At 30.0% G+C, this 17077-nt stretch overlaps 2 protein-coding genes across 3 annotated transcripts in view; one reads left to right on the forward strand and one right to left on the reverse strand.

Moving 5' to 3' along the window:
* LOC111417058 (DnaJ domain-containing protein) overlaps positions 1-17077 on the reverse strand; it is a 106882-nt gene that overhangs the window by 72372 nt on the left and 17433 nt on the right. The window lies entirely within an intron of this gene.
* Positions 1-17077, forward strand: part of LOC111417055 (DBB domain-containing protein stumps) — a 59530-nt gene that overhangs the window by 23968 nt on the left and 18485 nt on the right. The window contains exon 1 of one of the 2 annotated variants that reach the window (XM_023049222.2): positions 7783-7909. The exons of the other annotated variant lie outside the window; for it this stretch is intronic. Coding sequence (XP_022904990.2) covers positions 7879-7909 — 31 coding nt within the window. The 5' untranslated portion in view covers positions 7783-7878. Of the gene's footprint in view, positions 1-7782; positions 7910-17077 lie in introns of those variants that run through there. 2 annotated transcript variants of the gene reach the window in all.

Consider the following 17077-nt stretch of genomic DNA (forward strand, 5'->3'; position numbering starts at 1 on the left):
TGGTTAAAAGAAGTCGAAAGAAAAAAATTTAGGTAAACGATACTTAACGTTACAAGAATTTTCTTTAAAAAAATGTTTTTAATGATTGCGTCCACTTTCGTTTTGGTTAGAACCGAATATGAACCTTACAGAAGGTGCCAAGGTAGTAAAATAGTTGAGCATCTGGCTAGCATTTGTGTCAGACATTCTCTCGTATTACTAATTAGAAAAGTCCGTTCTCGAGTTACCCCGAGATTTTTTGGCCATCATGGTCTACCGATACAACGACCTCCAACTTCCCGTTTCAAGGTGAAGTTTGCCAAAAAATAAGCACATTTTTAGAAAGACTTTGTATTAAAACTCGTCAATTTTGACGATTCTGTAAATTGTACCTAGAAAATGAGTCCAGCTAGTTTTGAATTCTTAATGGATACGTATTTTCGCTTCATTCTAAACTATTTATATACATTCCGCATTTCTATATCGGTTGACGCTTTTGAGTTATTCTCGATTTCAATGGCAAACATCGTCGATATTGACATTTTTGAGATTACTGCTTTATATCTAAGAAATAGTAATAACTAGGTTTAAGATAGTTATGGATTATGTTGTTATGGTTCATTATTAACAATATTTATCCATAAACTATTTCTCCATCAATTTAAATTTTTGAGTTATGATCGTTTATTGTAATAAAATTCATTAATTTTTAAGTTTTGGGATTTTAATGGTTCTAGCAGATTATCTAGGAATTAGTGATAACTTGGTTTAAGATAGTTATGGATTACGTTGTTATGGTTCATTATTAACAATATTTATCCATAAACTATTTCTCCATCAATTAAAATTTTTGAGTTATGATCGTTTATTGTAATAAAATTCATTAATTTTTAAGTTTTGGGATTTTAATGGTTCTAGCAGATTATCTAGGAATTAGTGATAACTTGGTTTAAGATAGTTATGGATTACGTTGTTATGGTTCATTATTAACAATATTTATCCATAAACTATTTCTCCATCAATTAAAATTTTTGAGTTATGATCGTTTATTGTAATAAAATTCATTAATTTTGAAGTTTTGGGGATTGTTGTTTTATATCTAGAAATTAATGATACCTAGATTGGATTTTTTTATGGATACTTATTTTTGAGTTCATTCTAAACAATTTTCATACATGTGGTTTTTTTCTATATGTTGTGGTTTAGATTTCAATGAAAAACATCGCTCATATTGGGATTTTAAAGATTCTAGCTGTATATCTAGGAATTAGTGATAACTTTGTTTAAGATAATTATGGATTATGTTGTTATGGTTCATTATTAACAATATTTATCCATAAACTATTTCTCCATCAACTTAAATTTTTGAGTTATAATCATTTATTGTAAAATTCATTAATTTTGAAGTTTTGGGAATTGTTGTTTTATATCTAGAAATTAATCATACCTAGATTGGATTTTTTTATGGATACCTACTTATTTTTGAGTTCATTCTAAACAGTTTTCATACATGTCGTTTTTTTCTATATGTTGTGGATTAGATTTCAATGAAAAACATCGCTCATATTGGGATTTTAAAGGTTCTAACTGTATATCTAGGATTTGGTGATAACTTGGTTTAAGATAATTATGGATTACGTTGTTATGGTTCATTATTAACAATATTTATCCATAAACTATTTCTCCATCAACTTAAATTTTTGAGTTATAATCATTTATTGTAATAAATTCATTAATTTTAAAGTTTTGGGGATTGTTGTTTTATATCTAGAAATTAATCATACCTAGATTGGATTTTTTTATGGATACTTATTTTTGGGTTCATTCTAAACAATTTTCATACATGTCGGTTTTTTCTATATGTTGTGGTTTAGATTTCAATGAAAAACATCGCTCATATTGGGATTTTAAAGGTTCTAGCTGTATATCTATGAATTGGTGATAACTTGGTTTAAGATAATTATGGATTATGTTGTTATGGTTCATTATTAACAATATTTATCCATAAACTATTTCTCCATCAATTTAAATTTTTGAGTTATGATCGTTTATTGTAATAAATTTATTAATTTTGAAGTTTTGTGAATTGTTGTTTTATATCTAGAAATTAATCATACCTAGATTGGATTTTTTTATGGATACTTATTTTTGAGTTCATTCTAAACAATTTTCATACATGTCGTTTTTTTCTATATGTTGTGGTTTAGATTTCAATGAAAAACATCGCTCATATTGGGATTTTAAAGATTCTAGCTGTATATCTAGGATTTGGTGATAACTTGGTTTAAGATAATTATGGATTATGTTGTTATGGTTCATTATTAACAATATTTATCCATAAACTATTTCTCCATCAATTTAAATTTTTGAGTTATAATCGTTTATTGTAATAAAATTCATTAATTTTGAAATTTTGATGATTATTGTTTTATATCTAGAAATTAATCACACCTAGATTGGATTTTTTTATGGATACTTATTTTTGGGTTCATTCTAAACAATTTTCATACATGTCGGTTTTTTCTATATGTTGTGGTTTAGATTTCAATGAAAAACATCGCTCATATAGGGATTTTAAAGGTTCTAGCTGTATATCTAGGATTTGGTGATAACTTGGTTTAAGATAGTTATGGATTATGTTGTTATGGTTCATTATTAACAATATTTATCCATAAACTATTTCTCCATCAATTTAAATTTTTTAGTTATGATCGTTTATTGTAATAAAATTCATTAATTTTGAAGTTTTGGGAATTGTTGTTTTATATCTAAAAATTAATCATACCTAGATTGAATTTTTTCATGGATACTTATTTTTGGGTTCATTCTAAATAATTTTCATACATATCGTTTTTTTCTATATGTTGTGGTTTAGATTTCAATGAAAAACATCGCTCATATTGGGATTTTAAAGGTTCTAGCTGTATATCTATGAATTGGTGATAATTTGGTTTAAGATAGTTATGGATTACGTTGTTATGGTTCATTATTAACAATATTTATCCATAAACGATTTCACCATCAATTTAAATTTTTGAGTTATAATCGTTTATTGTAATAAAATTCATTAATTTTGAAGTTATGGGAATTGTTGTTTTATATCTAGAAATTAATCACACCTAGATTGGATTTTTTTATGGATACTTATTTTGGGGTTCATTCTAAACAATTTTCATACATGTCGGTTTTTTCTATATGTTGTGGTTTAGATTTTAACGAAAAACATCGCTCATATTGGGATTTTAAAGATTCTAGCTGTATATAATTTGATAATTTGGTTTAAGATAGTTATGGATTACGTTGTTATGGTTCATTATTAACAATATTTATCCATAAAGTATTTCTCCATAAATTTCAATTATTACATCATGATCGTTTATTGTAATAAGATTCATTCATTATAAAGTTTTGAGGATTGTTGTTTTATATCTAGATATTAATCATACCTAGATTGGATTCTTTTATGGATACTTATTTTGGAGTTCATTCTAAACAATTTTCATACATGTCGGTTTTTTCTATATGTTGTGGTTTAGATTTCAATAAAAAACATCGCTCATATTGGGATTTTAAAGGTTCTAGCTGTATATCTAGGAATTAGATAACTTGGTTTAAGATAGTTATGGATTACGTTGTTATGGTTCATTATTAACAATATTTATCCATAAACTATTTCTCCATCAATTTAAATTTTTGAGTTATGATCGCTTATTGTAATAAATTCATTAATTTTGAAGTTTTGAGAATTGTTGTTGTATATCTAGAAATTAATCATACCTAGATTAGATTTTTTTATGGATACTTATTTTGGGGTTCATTCTAAACAATTTTCATACATGTCGTTTTTTTCTATATGTTGTGGTTTAGATTTCAATGAAAAACATCGCTCATATTGGGATTTTAAAGGTTCTATCTCTATATCTAGGAATTGCTGATAATTTGGTTTAAGATAGTTACTACATTACTACTACATTACATAGAATACATATCGGGTAGGCGGACCAACCAACCTTGCACCGCGACCTTAAGGATATATTGTACCCCGATAGATATCGTTATCAAATTTCACCGTGCAATCCAATGTTCTTAACGAACATTAATACCTTCCTCGGCGAAAGGTCATTCAAATCCCTTGAGGAGATAAACTGCGACCCAAAAATCAGAAATCTGATACGGTTAACGGCAGGGCATAAAACATGTTCAACCGTCTCTGCTTCCTCCGCACATAGTCGGCATTCAACATCGTCGGTTAAACCCAACAAGTTGAGGTGTGCTTTTAATCGGCAGTGCCCACTAAAAACACATGTCTCATTCCAGGAGAACTCGTCCACAGTAGGCGAAGTCTCTCTTCAGCCCACAGTCCAATTCTATATTTGGCCATCGCAAATGATACACCAACTGCTGGTTCCGGCCCCACAAACGCTTCAGCGCTGCCATCTCGTGCTAGCTTATCTGCCGCTTCATTGCCAGCAACCCCAGAGTGACCCGGGACCCAGATCAGAGGGACTCTGTTATCACAACTCAGTGTGTTTAATGTTCTCTTACAATCATTAACCAGAGCGATACCGTTTTCACGGCTTGCAGCGCCTGGAGAGCGGCTTGACTGTCTGAGAAAAATCGTACTGTCATGTTCTTCACCCCTCTTTCAAGAAGGATTTTAGCACCCATGTCAATAGCAAATACTTCCGCCTGGAATACAGTACAGTACGTACCCAGGCTGTAGGCTTGTTTAATTCGAGGTGTCTGGCAGTATACTCCTGCTCCTACCCCTTCAGGCGTTTTTGATCCATCTGTGTACAAGCAAATGTCTGCCCGAACTAGAGAATTTTCATTTTCGATCCAGGACTGCCGCTCAGGCAGTACAATCTGGTATCGAGCATTAATCACTGATAGTGATACCACCAAATCTGACCGCATTGATAGCACAGTATCAGTGCTTATAATGTCTTCCGCAGCCCATTGGTAGGACATATCGGAACAGTTTGGAGCATATTGCTTAAATCTGGTAATGGTTGTTCTAGCCACTTTCTCTATGTGCAAATGCAGAGGAGATAGGCCAAGCAGAACCTCCATTGCTAGAGTTGGCGTTGTGCCTATCGCACCAGAGATTGCCAATCCAGCTACTCGTTGAATTCGTGAAAGTTTACTGATAACTGAAGTCTGTCGGACTTTCCTATACCAGGCTGCTGCTCCGTATGTGATCATAGGTCTAACCACAGTCACATAGAGCCAGTACAGTCTTTCAGGGGTAAGACCCCAATTTTTTCCACAAAGACTGCGACAAGTCCACAAGGATAGTCTAGCTTTGTGCAAAACTCCCTGCAAATGTCCATTCCATGACAGGGTTTTGTCTAGGATTACTCCTAGATATTTGACTTCCTTTGAGAAAGGAATTTTTTCACCTTGGATAGTTGGGCGGATTAGTTCATCCAACTTTCGCTTCCTGGTGAAGGGCACAACAATTGTCTTTTGCGGGTTTATTGAGAGGTTCTCTCCCTTACACCAAGCGCAAATGGTATCTAGGTTCACCTCCCGGCCTGAAGCGTATCGTATCACCGTGGCATGAAGTAGAAACTATTCTACTATCTAGCATATTGCGGATCCAACCCGCTATAGTTGCTTCCACTCCCCTGTCAAGAGCAGCTCTTTCAAGAGATTGTGGTATTGCGTTGTTGAACGCTCCCTCTATATCCAGAAACGCACAAACCAAGATTTCTTTATCCTGCAGCGTCCTGCATACTCTACCAACTAAGTTGTGTAGAGCCAATTCTGCTGATTTTGCCCGCTTGATAAGCATACTGGTGGCGACTCAGTGGCCCAGATACCAATGGCACCGTACGGATATACCGTTCCAGACCTTTTTCAAAGGTTTTCAGCAGAAATGACGTTAGGCTGATGGGTCGAAAGGCATTAGAAGTAGGGACCGAACGGCCCGCTTTGAGTATGTAACATACCTTAGTCCATTCTGCCGGCACATATTTCCAGGCGACACTCGCTCTGAAAATTTTTACCAAAATTGGCAACAACAAAGTCCTCCCCTGCTGTAACAAAGCAGGAAAAATATTGTCTTCTCCAGGCGATTTGAACGGCTTAACCGTTTGAATTGCCTGGTCCACGGATGTGTAAGTGACGACTTTTCTAGCCACACTGCAATCCGTATTTGAGGAGCGCTTTGCCTTGCAGGAATAGCCCGCTGTGGTATTATCGGCCCTCATCATCAGGCTTCCTGGGAAGTGAGTCTGCATTAGAAGCTCTAACGAGGCTCTGCTAGAGTAAAACTATCGTCAGGCCGCCTAAGTGAGCCCAGGGGTAGTGCCGGATCTCTAGCGAGAATCTTGTGAATTCTTGCACTGCTGGGTGTGTCTTTCACTCCCTCACAGAACCTCCTCCAAGACTCTCTTTTTGCCTTACGTATGTTTTTGGTGTAATTCGTTAGAGCCTGTTTATATTTCTCCCATTCGCCTAATGTCTTGGCTCGGTTGAAAAGCTTTCGGACCTCTTGTCTTTTGGAGCTAAGAGATTCGTTCCACAAGGGTGTGCCCCGATTACTACTTTTCACCTTCAGTGGACTGCTACTGTGATATGCAGAGCGAATTGCCACAGAGATCTGCTCCGTGGCTATTTCAACCTGATCACAGTTCCTAACGGTTGCGATAACACTAGTTAGGTTATCTGCAAGGCAACTCTTAAACAGATCCCAATTAGTGCTACGGGGATTACGGTACGTACAGTCCGATTTCATCCCTAGATCAATTTTAAATTGAATATGTCTATGATCTGAACACGACGATTCAGAGGATATCCTCCAGGAGGTTATTAACAACATTTATATATAAAGTATTTCTCCATCGATTTATAAAGACTCATCTATTTTAGTAATTTTGGAAATTTAATAATACAAATCTAAATTGTGATTGCCAGGCACGAACCGGTTATGGATTATTCTTTTTATGATCAATACGAACAATTTTTGTGGATCCGTGATTCTCTATCATTAAATTTTTTTGGGATTTCAAGGTTAAGTTATCAATATCAGTAAATTTGGTGGTTTTCGCTTTATACCTAAACAATGGTGATTGCTAGGCAGCAACTGATTATGGATTATGGCTCGTAAGCTCAACACGAACAATTTTTGTAGATTATATTTTTGACGTTATAGCGATTTATTAACTTTAAACCATTCATTTTGGCAACTTTGATGACTCACATAAAAAAAGGTGATTACTAGAAAAGAATTGGTTACAAATTAAGCTTCTTAAATTCGAAGCAACAATTTTTATGAGTACCTTGACACTCCAGTAATTTGATCACAATCAATTTGAAAAACTGAGTAAAATTTCTTCGTTAAAAGTTAAAGCCCCCAAATAAAAACGAATCGATCGCGTTCAGTGTTTATTTATAAAACCCTTTGAGTTTCGAGTCGCGTCGACACTCCGTAGTCCATAAACGCGTCCGTAACAAAAAAGAAGCAGGAAAATGAGAAAAAACGTCACCGAACGATCTGCAAATGACCATCGTTTTGTCACCATTCGTCGTTGAAAAGCGAGCATATGTCGATTTTCAATGAGCGCATATGCATGAATCATTTAGTTCGTTTAATTTTAGAATTTCCATACACTAAATTCCCAGAATTACCAATACAATAATAATAAAAGATTTTAAATAGTTGTGGTAAATTATGATTTATAACAATAACTGACATAAATCGAGCTTATCGTTAGTCGACTTTTATTCTTGTTGTCCATAACGTGCGTTATCATTATAAAAATTGGCCCGAACCAAGAGATTAGCAGATGCTCCATGTAAATCACTGTCAGTGCGTCTTTTCAACCTATAAACATCGATCGCGATGCAACGACCTCTCAGAATCAGTTCGAATCCGATTTTGATTAACACGCGATGAGTTCCAAAAAGAAATTTCACGATTTGGGTAAGTTAAAATTATGAATAAAACATTTTAACTATAAAGTGCATAAAGTTGATGTCATCTTGTAACTGGGAATTACAAATTTAGATGAGATAAAGTAGCCCAAGATGTTCTGAGACTGCACAACTGCTCCACCCGTCACCCGTAAAACCGAAAATAATACATAGACCACGATCATGGCCAAGTAGGCGGATTAATAAGACAAAATGATCTCTCTAAAATTAGATTAAGCCGCGTTTCGGTTCATTTATGTTTCTAAATCTAATTTTTTCGAAAAATGTTTTGACTGGGAAAGTTAAAAAAATCGCTTTGTAGGGTCAAAATCGTTTCGCTTTGATGTCGCCCAACCGGGTCGGGATAATGTTGTTAGATTCTCTCAAAGGGGGCGTAAATTTTTCCCTTGAAACTAGAAGCGGGTCCAAATAAAATAACATCCGCCTCGGAAAAAAATTCTTTTAAAAAATCTTAAATACACCACCTATATGTTAGTTTTAATTTCTTAAATTAGATTTTATCTAATTTTCAATTGTCTTCTCAATATTTATACATCTGAGAGTAAAAGTGTAAAAGAGCAATATTGTTAAGAATTAAATTTGCTAAAACTTTTTTTCTAAAACGTTCAGAACCTCTTCTACCAATAACAGGATGTAGTACCACAATTTCATCAAATTTTTGTATTTTTCTCCATAATTAAGCATCTGAGAGCAAAAGCATAAGAGAGAAATCTTGTTAAGAATAAAATTTGCTACAACTTTTATACTAAAACTTTTTTCCCACACTTTTAGTTTTTGAGATATAACCTACACTGCTGTTGAAAACGACAAAATGTGTTTTTTTTAGATTATAGCCAAGTAGATTAGAAATAGTCAATGTTGGAACAGAAACGATTATGGGAAATGTTTTTGGGGATATTACCGAATATTTTGTAATAACAAAACTTTTTTCCCACACTCGTAGTTTTTGAGATATAACCTCACTGCTGTTGAAACCGTCAAAATGGCGTTTTTTGGATTATACTCAAATAAATTAGAAATAATAAATGCTGGAATATAAAGGGCGATGGGAAATGTTTTTGGGGATATTACCGAATATTTTTTAATAACAAAACTTTTTTCCCACACTCTTAGTTTTTGAGATATAACCTCACTGCTGTTGAAACCGTCAAAAGGGCGTTTTTTGGATTATACTCAAATAAATTAGAAATAATAAATGCTGGAATATAAAGGGTGATGGGAAATGTTTTTGGGGATATTACCGAATATTTTTTAATAACAAAACTTTTTTCCCACACTCTTAGTTTTTGAGATATAACCTCACTGCTGTTGAAACCGTCAAAATGGCGTTTTTTGGATTATACTCAAATAAATTAGAAATAATAAATGCTGGAATATAAAGGGTGATGGGAAATGTTTTTGGGGATATTACCGAATATTTTTTAATGACAAAACTTTTTTCCCACACTCTTAGTTTTTGAGATATAACCTCAGTGTTGTTGAATCCGTCAAAATGGCGTTTTCTGGATTATACTCAAATAAATTAGAAATAATAAATGCTGGAATATAAAGGGTGATGGGAAATGTTTTTGGGGATATTACCGAATATTTTTTAATAACAAAACTTTTTTCCCACACTCTTAGTTTTTGAGATATCACCTCAGTGCTGTTGAAACAGTCAAAATAGCGTTTTTTAGATTATACTCAAATAAATTAGAAATAGTCAATGCTGGAATATAAACGATTATGGGAAATGTTTTTGGGGATATTACAGAATATTTTCTAATAACAAAACTTTTTTCCCCCACATTTAGTTTTTGAGATATAACCTCACTGCTGTTGAAACCGTCAAAATGGCGTTTTTTAGATAATAGTCAAATAAATTAGAAACAGTCAATGCTGGAACAGAAACGATCATGGGAAATGTTTTTGGGGATATTACCGAATATTTTCTAATAACAATACTTTCTTCCCACACTGTTAGTTTTTGAGATATAACCTACACTGTGTAAACGTCAAAATGGTGTTTTTTTCGATTATAGTCAAATAGGTTTGAAATCGTCAATGTTGGAACAAAAACGATTACAGAAAATGTTTTTGGGGAGATTAAAGAATATATTCTAATAACAAAACTTTTTTCCCCTACTTTTATTTTTCGAGATATAACCTACAATGATGTTCAAAATGTCAAAATCGGGGTTTTTAGATTATAGTCAAATAGGTTCGAAATAATCAATGTTGGAACAAAAATTATGATAGAAAATGTTTTTGGAGAGACTAAAGAATATTTTCTAATAACAAAACTTTCTTCCCACATTGATAGTTTTTGAGATATAACCTACACTGCTGTTGAAACCGTAAAATAAGGTTTTTTAGATTATAGTCAAATAGATTAAAAATAGTCAATGCTGGAACAAAAACGATTATGGGAAATGTTTTTGGCGATATTACAGAATATTTTTTAATAACAAAACTTTTTTCCCACACTCTTAGTTTTTGAGATATAACCTCACTGCTGTTGAAACCGTCAAAATAGCGGTTTTTAGATTATACTCAAATAAATCAAAAATAGTCAATGCTGGAATATAAAGGGTGATGGGAAATGTTTTTGGGGATATTACCAAATATTTTTTAATAACAAAACTTTTTTCCCACACTCTTAGTTTTTGAGATATATATATGTTTTAATATGTTTTACTATTAACTAATGGTAACATTTTGAAATCGGAGCATGTTATCAAAAAATTTTTAGAACAAAAATTGTAGCAAATTTTGTTATTAACAATATTGCTCTCTTGTATTTTTGCTCTCAAATTCGTCAATATTGAGAAAAATACAAAAATTTAAAAAATTGATGAATTTTCTTGTTTTACTATTAGCTAATGGTAACATTTTGAAATCAGAGCATGTTATCAAAAAATTTTTAGAACAAAAATTGTAGCAAATTTTGTTATTAACAATATTGCTCTCTTATATTTTTGCTCTCAGATTCGACAATATTGAGAAAAATACTAAAATTTAAAAAATTGATGAATTTTCTTGTTTTACTATTAGCTAATGGTAACATTTTGAAATCGGAGCATGTTATCAAAAAATTTTTAGAACAAAAATTGTAGCAAATTTTGTTATTAACAATATTGCTGTCTTGTATTTTTGCTCTCAGATTCGTCAATATTGAGAAAAATACTAAAATTTTAAAAATTGATGAATTTTCTTGTTTTACTATTAGCTAATGGTAACATTTTGAAATCGGAGCATGTTATCAAAAAATTTTTAGAACAAAAATTGTAGCAAATTTTGTTATTAACAATATTGCTCTCTTGTATTTTTGCTCTCAGGTTCGTCAATATTGAGAAAAATACTATAATTTAAAAAATTGATGAATTTTCTTGTTTTACTATTAGCTAATGGTAACATTTTGAAATCGGAGCATGTTATCAAAAAAATTTATCCAATTTTCAATTATCTTCTCAATATTTATGCATCTGAGAATAAAAGTGTAAAAGAGCAATATTACTAAGAATAGAGTTTTCTACAATTTTACCGACAAAAAGATATAAAAACACCTAAAAATAAGAATTCCTTTTTCTTGCAAAACAACACCGTATAAACCTCACGTGCCAATTCTGTAACAACTCCAACAACAACGTTCCCCTCCTCGAAAGTGTCAAATGGCCCCAGCAAACTATCAACAGCAAACATGGCACGTGAACCGCGTTTAAAAAAAAAATAAAAACATTAACGAGCACATGGCCTCGCATAAAGAGGAAGTTACTCCAGAAGGAAGAACCGGATGCGGTGTTTACCACCTAGATCTACCTAAATAGCGGGAGAAACATGTCGCGTGGCATCTGGACCAATAATTACCATCTCCGGGATGATATAATTGAAAGATTGACGTTTAAATCAAAAAAATCACCCTGTATATAGAATTTATTTTTGGAAAATTGTTAAGGTGGGAGACATAATGAAGTCAAACTGATGAGGCGACACATCGAACTTTGCTTAATTAAGGAAGTTGTAAAGTCCACCTTTTCCTGTAAGATAAAAATAAAGAAAATCGAAAAAATTTCTTCTCGGCGTATTATTAATTTAACTTTGTTTTTATTCTTACGCCTTACTCGTATAATGTTGGCTCTAATCACCGGATGATGTTACTTTAGTAGCTTTAAAATAGAGACTTCACGTTTCAAGTGGTAATGAAAATTCTTGTCTCGTACAAACGAGTCAACGTAACTCTTTATTGTAATATTTCAATTAAAAAAAAATCTTTTTGTAGTTTGTTGTTAATACTCTCACTTTTCGCCCTCAATCTCCTCGAAAATCTAAACACATCCCGTTCGATTATTATTTCTTGGTTGTTTTGACGATTTTCCTCTTCGGATACTCGTTGAGTGAACTCTAACCGGGTCAACTTTAAAACGTGCCATAATCGTATCAACAACGATTTCGATTAAACTCTGTTTTTTGAAATTACATCATTTGAATTCCTAGTTTGAGGGTACACCTGTGCTTGGGCAATTTATTCCGAGACCCTCGACAGCACGTGCGCGGACCCGCTTTGGGAGAAACAGTAAATCTTTGCCTCGCCAAGTTTAGCTACAACGAAGAAGTAGACGAGTGTTGGAGGGCTGTTGGATGTAATTGCGTTTTGAATTAGATCCGTTGAAGGTTTTATGCTGGACGTTTTTGGTTCATTTTTTTCTTTTTCAATTGGGATTATTAACAGTTTTCACAAAAGACTTATTGAAATGAAAGAGGGATGATATTACAAAGAAAAGATATTGGAATACGGGCATTAAGAAGTTATGAATACATGGAGTAATAAAGTTAATAAAGGAAATTAAATGTAATAATTAGGGCACGGAACTTTTGTAACAAAACGATTTTCCCCCTCCACTCGTTCTCAGCGGCGTTCGTTGAGAAAATCTTGATTAATTTTATTTAAAACATTTTTTGATAAAAACAATAATTATCGAGATAATTAATTTAGATAGCATACTATTCAGAGGGAAATTAAAATTTCAAGTTAGCAAAAATATTTATTAACAAACACTGTTCCTGAAGTAATTCTAAACAAATTTTGTTAACAACATTTTTTGATTAAATCAACAATAAGGATATAACCTCAAAAATATTAATTTTTGTAGCATACTATTCAGTGGGAAATTAAAATTTCAAGTTAGAAAAAAATTGTGTTAACAAAAATTGTTTCTGATACAATTCTAAACAAACTTTGTCAACATCTTTTTTTGATTTAATCAATAATTAAGGAGATAACCCCAAAATAATAATTTTTCCGTTTTTATACATAATCACACTTAGATGCTTAATTAATAGAGATGTAAAATTTTTTTATTAAGGTAATTGATTCAAAATCGAAATTGAAACAAATTTTATTTAAAACATTTTTTGATAAAAACAATAATTATCGAGATAATTAATTTTGATAGCATACTATTCAGAGGGAAATTAAAATTTCAAGTTAGCAAAAAATTGTATTAACAAACACTGTTCCTGAGGTAATTCTAAACAAATTTTGTTAACAACATTTTTTGATTAAATCAACAATAAGGATATAACCTCAAAAATATTAATTTTTGTAGCATACTATTCAGTGGGAAATTAAAATTTCAAGTTAGAAAAAAATTGTGTTGACAAAAATTGTTTCTGAAACAATTCTAAACAAACTTTGTCAACATTCTTTTTTGATTTAATCAATAATTAAGGAGATAACCCCAAAATAATAATTTTTCCGTTTTTATACATAATCACACTTAGATGCTTAATTAATAGAGATGTAAAATTTTTTTATTAAGGTAATTGATTCAAAATCGAAATTGAAACAAATTTTATTTAAAACATTTTTTGATAAAAAGTATAATTATCGAGATAATTCATTTTGATGGCATACTATTCAGAGGGAAATTAAAATTTCAAGTTAGCAAAAAATTGTATTAACAAACACTGTTCCTGAAGTAATTCTAAACAAATTTTGTTAACAACATTTTTTGATTAAATCAACAATAAGGATATACCTCAAAAATATTAATTTTTGTAGCATACTATTCAGTGGGAAATTAAAATTTCAAGTTAGAAAAAAATTGTGTTAATAAAAATTGTTTCTGAAACAATTCTAAACAAACTTTGTCAACAAGTTTTTTTGATTTACTCAATAATTAAGGAGATAACCCCAAAATAATAATTTTTCCGTTTTTGTACATAATCACACTTAGATGCTTAATTAATAGAGATGTAAATTTTTTTTATTAAGGTAATTGATTCAAAATCGAAATTGAAACAAATTTTATTTAAAACATTTTTTGATAAAAAGTATAATTATCGAGATAATTAATTTCGATGGCATACTATTCAGAGGGAAATTAAAATTTCAAGTTAGCAAAAAATTTTATTAACAAACACTGTTCCTGAAGTAATTTTAAACAAATTTTGTTAACAACATTTTTTGATGAAATCAACAACAAGGATATAACCTCAAAAATATTAATTTTTGTAGCATACTATTCAGTGGGAAATTAAAATTTCAAGTTAGAAAAAATTGTGTTGACAAAAATTGTTTCTGAAACAATTCTAAACAAACTTTGTCAACAATTTTTTTCGATTTAGTCAATAATTAAGGAGATAATCCCAAAATAATAATTTTTCCGTTTTTATACATAATCACACTTAGATGCTTAATTAATAGAGATGTAAAATTTTTTTATTAAGGTTATTGATTCAAAATCGAAATTGAAACAAATTTTATTTAAAACATTTTTTGATAAAAACAATAATTATCGAGATAATTAATTTTGATGGCATACTATTCAGAGGGAAATTAAAGTTTCAAGTTAGCAAAAAATTGTATTAACAAACACTGTTCCTGAGGTAATTCTAAACAAATTTTGTTAACAACATTTTTTGATTAAATCAACAATAAGGATATAACCTCAAAAATATTAATTTTGTAGCATACTATTCAGTGGGAAATTAAAATTTCAAGTTAGCAAAAAATTGTGTTAACAAAAATTGTTTCTGAAACAATTCTAAACAAACTTTGTCAACATTTTTTTTTGATTTAATCAATAATTAAGGAGATAACCCCAAAATAATAAGTTTTCCGTTTTTGTACATAATCACACTTAGATGCTTAATTAATAGAGATGTAAAAATTTTTTATTAAGATAATTGATTCAAAATCGAAATTGAAACAAATTTTATTTAAAACATTTTTTGATAAAAAGTATAATTATCGAGATAATTAATTTTGATGGCATACTATTCAGAGGGAAATTAAAATTTCAAGTTAGCAAAAAATTGTGTTAACAAAAATTGTTTCTGAAACAATTCTAAACAAACTTTGTCAACATTGTTTTTTGATTTAATCAATAATTAAGGAGATAACCCCAAAATAATAAGTTTTCCGTTTTTGTACATAATCACACTTAGATGCTTAATTAATAGAGATGTAAAAATTTTTTATTAAGATAATTGATTCAAAATCGAAATTGAAACAAATTTTATTTAAAACATTTTTTGATAAAAAGTATAATTATCGAGATAATTAATTTTGATGGCATACTATTCAGAGGGAAATTAAAATTTCAAGTTAGCAAAAAATTGTGTTAACAAAAATTGTTTCTGAAACAATTCTAAACAAACTTTGTCAACATTTTTTTTTGATTTAATCAATAATTAAGGAGATAACCCCAAAATAATAAGTTTTCCGTTTTTGTACATAATCACACTTAGATGCTTAATTAATAGAGATGTAAAAATTTTTTATTAAGATAATTGATTCAAAATCGAAATTGAAACAAATTTTATTTAAAACATTTTTTGATAAAAAGTATAATTATCGAGATAATTAATTTTGATGGCATACTATTCAGAGGGAAATTAAAATTTCAAGTTAGCAAAAAATTTTATTAACAAACACTGTTCCTGAAGTAATTTTAAACAAATTTTGTTAATAATATTTTTTGATTAAATCAACAATAAGGATATAACCTCAAAAATATTAATTTTTGTACCATACTGTTCAGTGGGAAATTAAAATTTCAAATTAGAAAATTATTGTATTAACAAAAATTGTTTCTGAAACAATTCTAAACAAACTTTGTCAACAATTTTTTTTGATTTAATCAATAATTAAGGAGATAACCCCAAAATAATAATTTTTCCGTTTTTATACATAATCACACTTAGATGCTTAATTAATAGAGATGTAAAATTGTTTTATTAAGGTAATTGATTCAAAATCGAAATTGAAACAAATTTTATTTAAAACATTTTTTGATAAAAACAATAATTATCGAGATAATTAATTTAGATAGCATACTATTCAGAGGGAAATTAAAATTTCAAGTTAGCAAAAAATTGTATTAACAAACACTATTGCTGAAGTAATATTAAACAAATTTTGTTAACAACATTTTTTGATTAAATCAACAATAAGGATATAACCTCAAAAATATTAATTTTTGTAGCATACTATTCAGTGGGAAATTAAAATTTCAAGTTAGAAAAAATTGTGTTAACAAAAATTGTTTCTGAAACAATTCTAAACAAACTTTGTCAACAATTTTTTTTGATTTAATCAATAATTAAGGAGATAACCCCAAAATAATAATTTTTCCGTTTTTGTACATAATCACACTTAGATGCTTAATTAATAGAGATGTAAAATTGTTTTATTAAGGTAATTGATTCAAAATCGATATTGAAACAAATTTTATTTAAAACATTTTTTGATAAAAACAATAATTATAGAGATAATTAATTTAGATAGCATACTATTCAGAGGGAAATTAAAATTTCAAGTTAGCAAAAAATTGTATTAACAAACACTATTGCTGAAGTAATATTAAACAAATTTTGTTAACAACATTTTTTGATTAAATCAACAATAAGGATATAACCTCAAAAATATTAATTTTTGTACCATACTGTTCAGTGGGAAATTAAAATTTCAAGTTAGAAAAAAATTGTGTTAACAAAAATTGTTTCTGAAACAATTCTAAACAAACTTTGTCAACAAGTTTTTTGATTTAATCAATAATTAAGGAGATAACCCCAAAATAATAATTTTTTTGTTTTTATACATAATCACACTTAAATGCCTAATTAACAGAGATGTAAATTTTTTTTATTAAGGTAATTGATTCAAAATCGAAAT

Source organism: Onthophagus taurus, chromosome 10 (genome assembly GCF_036711975.1).
Source record: "Onthophagus taurus isolate NC chromosome 10, IU_Otau_3.0, whole genome shotgun sequence".
Taxonomy (NCBI): Eukaryota; Metazoa; Arthropoda; class Insecta; order Coleoptera; family Scarabaeidae; genus Onthophagus; species Onthophagus taurus.